The sequence below is a fragment of the Chiloscyllium plagiosum genome, unplaced genomic scaffold (assembly GCF_037043375.1).
Source record: "Chiloscyllium plagiosum isolate Xiang-an unplaced genomic scaffold, Cpla_swu_hap1 HiC_scaffold_17, whole genome shotgun sequence".
In the NCBI taxonomy this organism is placed as follows: Eukaryota; Metazoa; Chordata; class Chondrichthyes; order Orectolobiformes; family Hemiscylliidae; genus Chiloscyllium; species Chiloscyllium plagiosum.
Window position 1 is genome coordinate 37,352,140 of NW_028270155.1, and position 12,206 is coordinate 37,364,345.

At 39.1% G+C, this 12,206-nt stretch overlaps 1 protein-coding gene across 5 annotated transcripts in view; it reads left to right on the forward strand.

The window, feature by feature from the left end:
- Positions 1 to 12,206, forward strand: part of ankrd27 (ankyrin repeat domain 27 (VPS9 domain)) — a 94,466-nt gene that overhangs the window by 2,702 nt on the left and 79,558 nt on the right. For all 5 annotated transcript variants that reach the window (XM_087995843.1, XM_087995844.1, XM_087995845.1 and 2 more), the window contains exons 2-5: positions 3,145 to 3,278; positions 8,061 to 8,180; positions 8,928 to 9,084; positions 11,526 to 11,680. In XM_087995843.1, coding sequence (XP_087851969.1) covers positions 3,177 to 3,278; positions 8,061 to 8,180; positions 8,928 to 9,084; positions 11,526 to 11,680 — 534 coding nt within the window. In that variant the 5' untranslated portion in view covers positions 3,145 to 3,176. The remainder of the gene's footprint in view (positions 1 to 3,144; positions 3,279 to 8,060; positions 8,181 to 8,927; positions 9,085 to 11,525; positions 11,681 to 12,206) is intronic.

Sequence of the window (12,206 nt, forward strand, 5' to 3'; positions counted from 1 at the left end):
TATCCATGCCCTGTATGATTTTATAAATCTCTAAGGACACCCATCACCCTTCAATGCACCAGGAAAAACAGCCCAGTCTTTTCTGCCTTTCCCTATATCTCAAACTCTCCAATCCTGGCAATATCCTTGTAAATCTTTTTTCTGAATCCTTTCAAGTTTAACAGCATCTTTCCTTCAGCAGGGAGACCAGAATTGCACACACTTTTCCAATAGTGGTCTAACCAATGTCCTGTATATGACCTTCCAATTCCTATACTCAATGTACTGACCAATAAAGGCAAGCTGACCAAACGTTGTCTTCACTGTTCTATCTAGCTGTGACTCCACTTTCAAGAAATGATGAACCCGCACTCCAAGGTCTTTTTGTTCAGCAACAGTCCCCAGGACCTTTCCATTAAGTGTATAAGTCCTGCCCTGATTTGCTTTTCCAAAATGCAGCATCTCGTGTTCTGCTAGTGTAGCAGTGCATTTGATAAATGTCCCTATTGTACAATTCTTGCAGGCTATATCTGAAAACATACATCTGAAACTTTTTAATTCCTTTGAGGCTACAGTGTATGATACACACAGTGCGTTAACAATACTTGTCATTGCCATTCAGAAATGTAATCTAGAAACTATTAGCAGGAGTAGGCCATTCAGCCCTATGAGTCTGCTCTACAATTCCTGGCTGATCCTCTGTCTAAACATCACTTTCTTTCCATAACCCCTTGATGCCTTCAATATTGAAAAGAAAGCAATATTTTCTTGAATACACTCAATGACCCAGTCTTTCCAGACTGCTTGTGATAATGAATTCCACAGTTTGACCAGCAATGAAGAAACATTTCCTCATTTCAGTCCTCGATGGTTGACGTGATATCCTGAGACTGTGACTCCTAGTTCTAGACTCCCTCGGCAGAGGGAATCCAATCCCCATTTTTTTTCTAGCCCTGTTAGGATGTTATATGTTTCAATCAGGTCACCTCTCGTCCTTCTAAACTCTAGTGACTCAGGCCCAGAGATACTAGTCTCTCCTCATGGGACAGCCCTGCCATCCCCAGTATCAACCAAACTAATCTTTGATACACTCCCTCTACAGTAAGTATATTCTGTCTTGGATAGGCAGACCAAAACTGCACATCATATTCCAAGGTAAGATATCCCTACTTCTGAACTCATCCTCAAGAAAAGAAGCTCATTTGCCTTCCTAATTGCTTGCTGCACTTGTTTATTTTCATTGAGTGGTGTACACCCAGATCCCTTTGCACATCCAGTGGCCACAATATCACGATTTAAATAATACTATCTTTCTGTTTACCTCACCAAAGTGCACAACTTTATATTTATCCATGTTATACAGCATTTGCTGTGTTTTTGCCTACACACTCAACTTGCCTAAATTGAAGCCTTTTTGCATATTCGTAACAACCACAATCCCACCTTGTTTTGTCACCAGCAAACTTTGAAATCTTGCATTTGGTTTCCTCATCCAACTAATTCTTATATAGCGCAAACAGCTTGTATCCAAGCACTAATCCCTGCAGTGCACCATGAGTCACTGCCTGCTACTCAGAAAATATACGTTTATTCCCATTTTCTGTTTCTGGCCTGTCAACCAATTCTCAATTCATGTCAGCATATTACTGCCAAACCCGATACATTAATTTTACCCACTAGGAACTTATGTAATCTACATCTTGAAATCCTACTTGAAATTTGAATACTAAATACACCACAGTACGCCGGTTCTGCCTCTATCTATTCATAGAGTTATAGAGATGTACAGCACGGAAACAGACCCTTCGGTCCAACTTGTCCATGCCCACCAGATATCCTGACCCAATGTAGTCCCACTTGCCAGCACCAAGCCCATATCCTTCCAAACCTTTTCTATTCATATACCCATCCAGATGCTTCTTAAATGTTGTAATTGTACCAGCCTCCACCACTCCCTCTGGCAGCTCCTTCCATACACGTACCACCCTGTGTGTGAAAACGTTGCCTCTCAGGTCTCTTTTATATCTCTCCCTCTCACCCTAAACCAATGCATTCTAGTTCTAGACTGCCCCACCCCAGGGAAAAGACTTTGTCTATTTATCCTATCCATGCCCCTCATGATTTCACAAACCTCTGTAAGGTCACCCCTCAGCCTCCACTCCAGGGAAAACAGCCCTAGTCTATTCAACCTCTCCCTATAGCTCAAATCATCCAAACCTGGCAACATCCTTGTAAATCTTTTCTGAACCCTTTCAAGTTTCACAACATCTTTCCGATAGGAAGCTACTTGTTACATTTTCAAAATAAAACTCCAGTAGATTAGCTAAGCGTGATTTCCATTTCATAGAGCCGTGCTGACTTTGTCTAATCCCATTAATGTTTGAGTGTTCTTTATCATATATTTTATAATGAACTCTAACACTACTGATAGGACAATAGGCCTGTAATCCTCTTCTTTTCTTCCTCCTTTTTTAAATAGTGGGATTACATTTGCGACTCTCTAATCTGTATGAATTATTCCAGAGTCTGTCGATTTTTGGAAGATGACCACCAATGCGTCCATTATTTCCAGAACCACTTCCTTTAGTACTCTGGGATGTAAGCTATCGGCCCCTGGGGATTTGTAATTCTTTAACCTCATTAATTTCTCTAGTACCTTTTTTTAAATTAATTTGGATTTTCTTCAAGTCTTCCTTCTCACTAGACCCTTGGTTTCCTAACATTTCCAGTAAATTATTTGTGACCTTGTTTGTGAAGGCAGAACTGAAATATATGTTCAAGTCTTCTGTAATTTATTTATTCCCATTATAATTTCCCTGATGCACTAACCACATATTCTAATTTTCAGTTTAACTCTCCTGAAGGGCTTTGAACTTTTTTTGCCAGTGGACAGTTTCATGTTTTGACCCATCTCCTGCCACTGATGTACACTTCAGGGTAATGAGGTTTTCTGTTAGCTAATTGAAAGGTCATTCTCTATTTGAGGTAAAATCCTTTTTGGAAAATGTTTTACAATTTTGCTACAAGTCTGTTTTCAGAGCAGAGAGTTTCGGAGACTTTTTGTTGATCTCTCTATTCAAAAGTGTTTCAGTGTACTGACGATGGCAAGCTCATAGGAAAGTGAAATCTGATATTTTCCTGCCTTTTTCAATGTTTCTTCCACAGTTGAAATTTAGAGCAGGAAGTGTTTGGTGTCCATGGCTATGTATGATGAAGATATTTCAAGAAACCCTTTTTATTTAGCACTTCAGAAGCAGAAACCTGATACATCCAATTGTGTGGCAGAATTGCATGGGATTGTGAGTATCATTAGCATCTTTGTAAATAAACTTGAACTGATTTTTTTTTGTTTACATGTACTCAAGTTCAAACTGGGATACACAGAACACTGTGTATTTGGTCACCGAGTGCTAACATATGTTGTCTGAGTGTAGCACAGATGGAGATTCAAGACCTTTTGGTCTGTGTTTCGACCTGCCCTGCTGCACTGATCGAAATTTCAAACTTTCCACTTGTATTTTGGCTTCCTTTCTCAACACTATTGATTTGATGTCAATTGGTATGAATTGGTTGTCTGATTAATTAGTTCATTATGAGAAAGAAATCAATCAAACATGGTTTTTGTTTTTATGCAACTACTAGTGTTTTTAGTTCATTATTAGCCCATCGCGCAATGAGTTGGGGTAGGGAGTCAGAAATTAACACATAATGAATGTGTCCCCAAGCTGCTGCATGTGCCCTCACATTGGGTTCTCAGTTGTGCAAGTACATAATGCAGTGCACTGGCCCTTACTAATAAGTACTTAATTTGGTCTCCCATAGTACAGATAAGGCCCTGATTCTAATTTAGCAGTTGCATTGCAGCTGTCCCACTGTTTGTGAATCCTGGTAGAGAGAGAAGCATGAGCTGTTGGTTAGCGAAGGTAAATTCATTTTATAGCATTTGTTGAATGCAAGGGGGAGCAAGATTACTGTTGCATTCACAAAAAGTGCTTTCCCAAGCCTTGATTTCGCATGTGATCATCTCTTAATTTCTGGGATATGGAGATTCTGTCCAGTCAGTTTTGCAGACAAATTGCTCGGGCTAGGTTTGTAATTGCCAGAGTTTCAAAGAGTAAGAGATGGGAAGGGGGTTGCAGTTCACTGAGTTGGCAGGATAGCCTGCATGTGGATCTGATTAATTGCAAATTAATCATGAGGTTTGATCCCTGTTCCAGCTGAGGTAGACTTGGGCTTGTCTCTTCACTGTAACCACAGAAAAATTCAGTTAGCTACCCTCTTGCTCTTAATGTATGTATTTCATGACCCCTTTTAGCCCTCTTAACTCCCTGTTTGAGTTCCTTCCTACTTCTTTTCTCTATATTCTTCAAAGACTTCATTGGTTTTTTGTTGCCTAGAACTTAGGTATGCTTTGTTTTCTTTTTGTTGGACGAAACTGATAATTTCCCCCTATTATCCAAGGTTTGTGAATCTTTCCATCCCTTTTCATAGGAACATGCCTGCACTTCAGTCAACTAATCTTTAAAAGACTCCCACATGTCAGATATGGATTTACACTCAAACACCAGCTCCCAATCCACATTCTCCAATTTCCATCTAATTTGGTCATAGTGGGCCTTCACTTCCCCCTACTACCACCACTTTAACATCTTCATCCAAGGTCCACTCTTGTCCTTATCTGTAAGTGTCTGAAAACTTATTCCCAAATGCTCCCCCATTGAAACATTTGATGATCTGATGGAATTCACTTCCCAATAACATATCCAATATGACCCCCTCCCTTGTTTTACTATCTACATACTGTTTCAAAAAAAACCCTCCTGGACACCTAACAAATTGCTCCCCATCCAAACCCCTGGCATTAAGGAAATCCTAGTCAATATGAGGAAGGTTAAAATCACCCACCATAACAATTATTTTCACGTCTTTCCCGAATCTGACTAATATCTCTATCTCTTGCTGGCAGCTGGGCAGGCTTTAGTACAATCCCAGCATTGTGATTGCACCCTTCCTATTCCTGAGCTCTACCCATAATGCCTCACTGCAAGATCCCACTAGAATGTCTTCCCTTAACACAGCTGACTAGTAGTGTAGAGTTTTCCCACCTCTTTTTGCTTCGTCCTGTCTTACCAAAACACTAATATCCTGGAATGTTAAACTGCCAATCCTCTTCCTCTTTCAGTCATTTCTCTATGATAGTAACAACATAATTGCATTCATTAATCCAAGCTCTAAGTTCATCCGTCTTACCTGTTGTACTACTTGCATTGAAGCAAATGCAGTCTAAGCCTCCAGTTCCGCTGAGCTCAACAACCTCACCCTGACTGCCCTTCCTCTTAGCTGTACTTGCTTTAGTCTCGAGCTCTTCGCCAGTCTCTATATTTACTGACTTTCTACTCTGGTTCACACCCTGCTGCCACACTAGTTTAAACCCTCCTGAGTGGTACTATCAAATCTCCCTACCAGGATATTGGTGCTTTTGTGATTAGGTTGCAACCCATCTTTCTTATACAGGTCCCACCTTCCCTGGAAGACATCCCAGTGATCCACATATCTGAAGCCCTCCCACCACGAGTGTTTTTAGCTGTGTTCAATTGTTCTCTGCCTCTGTTCCTAGCCTCAATAGTACGTGACATGGCGAGTAATCCTGAGATTACCACCCTGCAGGTCTTGCTTTTTAGTTTACTACCTAACTGTTGTTATAGGACCGTGTCACTATTCCCGTCTATGTAATTTGTGCCAATGTAGATATGACTTCTGTCTGTTTACTCTTCTGTTTCAGGATGCCCAATACAAACTCAGACATCCATGACCCTGGCACCAGGGAGGGAACATGCCACCTTAGGGTTTCTCTTGCAGCCACAGAAGCACCTATCTGTGCCCCTGACTATCAAATCTCCAATTACTATTGCTCTACTATGCTTTCTTTCCAATTTGCACGTTAGCAGCCAGCCGTGGTGTCACTGCTCTGGCGGGCTGCTGCTGGTCACCTGACTGGCCATTCCCCTCATCTGTATCCAAAACAGAGAACGTGTTTGACAAGGGTACAGTTGCAGGGGACTCCTGCACTGACTGCCTGCCCCATCTAACAGTCATCCATCTTCCTGTAACTTGGGTGTGACCACATTTCTAGAACTTTGTAACTATGTTGTTCTCTGCCATTCATGTGGTCTTTAGTGTCTCCAACTGCCACTCGAGCTGATCCATTTGTTCGGTAACCAGCTGAGGCTGGGTACACTTTCCGCACATATAATTATCAGGGATGCCCTCAGCATTCCTGATAGACCACAGCTGCTAGGTGGAACACAAAACCTCACCAACTGACATGGCTAACCCTCTATTGGCTATCAGGCTATTGTTTAAATTTGAATTAGCTACCTAAATATTACAGTTATTACTTTCTAACATATAGACCCCCTAACTTGCTCTTTGAACTCCCTGTACTAACCAGAAGATGAACTAACTGTACTAACACTTTAGAAAGACTGAGATGTGCTTACCCTATACTGCAGTGAGATTCCTTCACCTTCTCTCTTTAAAAACTGTCACCATTTAGAGTAAAACTATGATTGCCTCACAAGAAGAAACATCCCCTCTACATCAATCCCATTTAGCCCAAATACCTCAATTAGATGTGTTTTCATCCTTCTAAATTCTAACAAATATCAGTCTAAGCTGATCAATCTCTCCTTAAGTCAATCCTTTCATCTCTGGAATTACTGTGTCCAATGCACTTACTCCCTTTTCAAGTTAAGGGACCAAAACAGTATGTAGTACTTCAGGTACCAATGCCCTGTGCAATTCCAACATCACACCCTGGAATATAAATGCAGGTAGGATATGCATGTATGATCAGTGTGTGCACTTATGCAAATGTTGATATCTCTGAGGTTTGCTAACATGTTCTTGAAGTGCTTTTGTTTTATTGGGCGATAAATAATCAAAGCACCAAGGTATTTTTGGCAGCATATTTTCCAAATCATGAGAACACAATTTAAAATTCAGACCTGGCCTCTGAGACTCCATATTTGCACAGTTGCCCACGAAGTCATAACACTCCTCCTCTAAAACATCAAAAAAAGGGCAATATTTCTTGTCTGAAGACGTGAAGTGTGTACTACTTGGCGATACTTATCTGGGAAATATTTGTAGACGTGTGTAATATGGAAGATAGAGCACGATAATAGTAAAGCAGAACTATAGATCAGGATCCGTATCATGAAGGTACTCATCATGTTCAGACTTATTGACACCAGTTTGTTCAGGTTTACATCGGCCTTATTATTTCTTGCAAGAAAACAAGCCATAGTGAGAAACCAAATCCAGCTGAGGCTTTGGTGAGAAGCACAAATTCTTTTCACCATTTTTCGTGTTAAACCAAAGTTAGGGAGATGAACATTGGACCTACCTTGGAAGGTAGCAGCTGGTGAATTCTTGGGGTGCAACTGAAATAGGAATATTTTCCAGTTATAAAATCCCAATAAATTGATTTACAAATGGGTGGAGTGAGCTTCTATCTCGCATGCTTCTGGCATTAAGCAGCTGGACCAGCAATCTGTAAGATCACCGGTTTAACTTGTTGATTGGATTGGGTGGTGAGCATGAACAAAGGTCGTCATGAGCATATTGGTCTGTGAACCAGGATGAATTAAGTTGATGGCAAAGAAAACTGGCAGCAAGTTAAGTATATGGAGGTAAACACAATGAGAATTTGAAACACAGCAAAAATGGGGATCTGTTTGAGGGTGAAAGAGATTTTCAAAATTTAGGCATCTTCTCCAACTTCAGCTGGATGGAACCTTGGAAACTCAAATTGGAACCTGGAAGAAATTGATATAAGATAATTTATAGTTGTCAGTTACATATCTTATTTTTGTGTCATGGGTATACCTTGATACAATGGAAAATAATTTAATTCCAGCACCATAGTACTAAACATAGTAACTTGTCTGCATTTTGAAGGAAAGTTAACAGATTATTTTTAATGCGTCATAGCCTGCTCTCCCTAGATATTTTTGTTCTATAAGTGATCTGTTAAAGGCTTCCTTCACTGGTATAATATAACTTTCATATTGATTTAGGTATTGGTGCCATGCAGAGGCAGTTTGTCACAAGGCAGTATTGCTGCTGCCCACTTTGAATCTTACATTTTACAGCCTATGGATGATAGTGGGAGTAGTTACCGAACATTAAATGGAAAGGTAAGTGGTTCTTTTAATATGCTGTACTCATTTTCCTTTCCTATTAACTTCTGCTATAAACAGCTTAATTCAGAATGCAAGATTGTTTTTGCAGTGTCTTATTTTTCTTGTATACTTAGGTAACAGAAAATACACCTGCATGAAATTTACTGAGTAATGATAGAAACAACTATTTCCCTTGATCTGCAGTATAAATTTAGACTAATGGAAGTATGGTTGTCAAGAACAGCAATTTTTTTTTAAATTTTAGATTTCTCTCCTGTTGGTTTTCAAATCTGTCCATGGTTAATTTCACCTTTTCTTTGCAATCTTGATACGTGCTACCCTCTCTTTGTACTTCTGTAGCCCCTAATTTTAATTACTTTACAATTGGTGGCTGTGCCTTCAGGCCTTAAGCTCTAGAACATCTTCCTTACATGTCTCCACCTATTTTTATCTTGCTTTCCTCCTTTAAAATATGCTCACTAAACCTACCTCTTGGATCAAGTTTCTCGTGCCTGACTGAATATCCCCTAAAGGGGCTCAGTGTAAACTTTTCATAAATCTTCCTGCAAAGTGCTTTGGGATGTTGCATTATATTAAAGGTATCATTTAAATACAAGTTATTGTTGATATGGTTATTGTGTTCTGATGGTGCATGTGAATATTGGTAACTTTGCAAGTTTCTTACTTTTTGCTATTTAAGCATCATTTTTGTTTCCCCTGTCTCCCCACAACACAACCACTGTAAACAATTTGCAATACCAGGAAGTAACCATCAGAGGAAACCTCATTAGTTTGGGTGTTGGATTTAGCTCACCATGTGCAATAAGAATCCTTTTTGAAGAAACTTTTTACACTGAGAAAGAACAAAGTTTCAGTATCTTGTGTATTGCCGGACCATTGGAAAAGGGTTCCAGTGCCGGTAAGTTAAGAGAATCTTATACCTTGTCTATTTTAAGTTCATAAATGATGTTCATATTAGAGTCATAGGATCATACAACATGGAAACAGACCCTTTGGTTCAACTTGTCCGGACATCCCAAACTGACCTATTCCCATTTGCCAGCATTTAGCCCATATTACTCTTAACCTGTTGCCATGCAGAAAGGCATGCAAGTAATTTGTTTTGTCTAAAATATTGTTTGTCTCTTCCTCTATTTCCTTTTGCAGCATAAAATTATTGCTATGTTGACTTACAAAATTTGAAAAACCATTTTTTGATTAAAAATGAGTTTTTGCCATGTTGATTTGACTGAGCTAAAGTACTTTCCTGATCAATACTAAGTTGTGAACATTTTAAAGTTTATTCTTTACATTTGAAGATGCTAGCTGCAAGATAAGGAGCATAATAGGAAATAACCTGCCTTTTGAAGCGTTTCTGACAGCTATACAAATTCCACACATGCTGAATAGGACTCTGAAATTTGCAGGTTGGAAAAAGTAACATACTACTTGTAGCCTGAGCTGCTTCCCTGGGACAATGTTGCTTACCTCATGTAACAGTTCTTCCTCGTTTTTGGGATGAGTGGGTTGTAACCGCTCAAGAAAACTTGATTGATAGTACAATATTGATCTAAATACTTCAAGTAACTGAGAACATGTGGAAAACCTAGAAGTGGGAGGGAAGAAGTTTGCCACTTTGGTCAGATCAGATCCAAGCCAGTCAGTGTAATAGAAGCCAAGACCCCTTTCTTTGTGGATATAGTTTAACTGCTCAGTCATACAGATTGTTTCACACAACAGTCCTACCTGTTTTCCTCCTTTTTAAATAGATTTTTTTATCAACTTGTTCAGATACTTTTTGACATACCTGTGGAGTGGGTGTGGCTTGAACCTAGGCTTTCTGGCTCAGGAGAAGAGGCGCTAATACTCCTCCACAATAACCATTAGTGGTCGTGATCGTGTCCTCCTTCTGAATGAAGAGGCCTCAGTTCAACTCCCGCCTGAGCTGTATAATTATATCACTGAACAAGTTGTTCAGAAAATGAGACATTTGAACAGAATATTAAATACGTAATTTCATAATCCCTGCTTTTAACTGGTCAATAAGTTATTTTTAATTTTCCATATATTATAGTCACCAATCCATTTTCCTTTTTTTAAGATAGGATGTTTTTAATCTCAAGCAGATAGAAGCAAAATATTTATTTTTTCACATTCTTGTTACACTTCATTGCAGGACTTCCAAGAACTTCTATATCATTTGCTTTTTTAGATTGAAACATTTCATCGTGCAAAAATGCACCTTTTTATGTCAAATGACTTATTCCCGGGGGTATGTTGCTAAATATCTAAGATTTTCAAGTTTGTTTTTTGCAGTTGGGGAATCCATTCTACGATCTTGATCACAAAGTTCTATTCAAACATTTATGTGATCAGGCTAATGTGTTCCCTATCTGGCAACTTCCAGCTCTTCAACTATTTCTTTTTTTTGGTTTGGCATCATTTATTAATATATTTAACTTTGTGAAACCACTAAAGTCTTTATACATACCGCAGTATTCCTTGTTTGATCCATAGCCCCTGTTTGCTTTTTCCTGTGGGATTTGAGGGGCCATGACAAGAAGGCATAGGTAGATTGGCATGGAAAATGAGCAGCCATTGGGTTGGGTGCAGGAGTTTAAGTTGGTATATAGGATGTGGGGGGGCCATGAGGATCGGTATAATGCACGGAGATAAAGAGGAATAAGATCAAGAGGGATGTTTTATGCTTTATTTTAAACGTTGAACTTAATGCCGGAATTCACATGCAGGCCTCCATCCAGCCTGTCTGGACAAACAGCAGCTTCCTCAGCAGTTCCCAATGTTACCTGGCTTGTCTTCCAAGCCAGTTGAATGGTGTAGATGGAGATGTACATGGGGAGAAAGCTAGAAGAGAATAGGATATTATTCTTTTTAAATGGAGGGAGGCAAAAAGCAATAGTGACAACTTGATTAGAAGTAAGGAATGCCAGGCTAAACCATGATGGAGGGGGTGAAGAATACTAGTTGAATTAAGGGAGAAAGTAAAAATGCCAAGATAAATCAGAAGCTTTGAATGAGGAATGACTCTGTTAAAAGTTGAGGAGCTGAATGGATTATTTTTTTTTCTTTCCCTGATTCTGATCATTTGCAGACAAATTACTTCAGTGGTATCACTGAGCACACTAATTACTATAGTCTTAACAATTGGAGGAATTTGTGGTAACTGTGTCTACAACAGTATTCCACTGATGTGCCTCCACTTTCTGTAGTGGAAGTCTATGCTTAAAGGTTATAGTAATTAAAACACTAAATCTAAATCTAAGTTCAATTAATGCACAATACTATTTATCTTTACAGTTAGTGTATACATGTCTGTGCTAAAAATCTTTTTAATTTCAGATGAAAATCCATCTCCCATAGACTCTTACTGTCTGAAAAATTTTGATGATGCTAAAGAATTTTTGGGTCGGCAGTTATCCAAAGTTGATAAATACATTGAGTCGTTCCGAATGTCTTTTAAGGAGCTGGAAATGAAAAGTCTGCGACATCATATAGTTAGTAACTGTTACTTTGGGTTGCATTTCCTTGTATGATATTTGGTCTGCCTTATTTTGCAGTTAAAGTAAAAAAACAAATTAATTTGGAGGCGAAGGAAATATTTTGTTTATTTTTAACTAATTTTTCTTTATTAGAATGGAGAGTGTCCCTGTCATAAGAATACCTTAAGTTCACCAAAGAACACATTCTGTTTGTTTTTTTTTTGTTAATCTGTTTTCAGTGTTTTTGTTTTGGTAGCAGTTTGTCACACTCTTAGCTTTCTGTGCCCTACTTCCTTTATATTTTGTTTATTGCTGTGTTCTCTTCCTCTCATTGGCACCTGTGCCCCCTCTGACTCTTCAAGATTCTGGCCTTCTCCCCTGTGCAAACACCAGCTAGCTCAATATTTTGAAATGGAAGGAATTTGTGGTTGTATGTAGTTGGATGTATTATGTGTGGGGTACGGGTGAGAAGGATGGAATGAACTGCAGAAATGGCCTAAAATCCAGGAAGAATCATCTTTCCTTTAATTGACTGAGATAA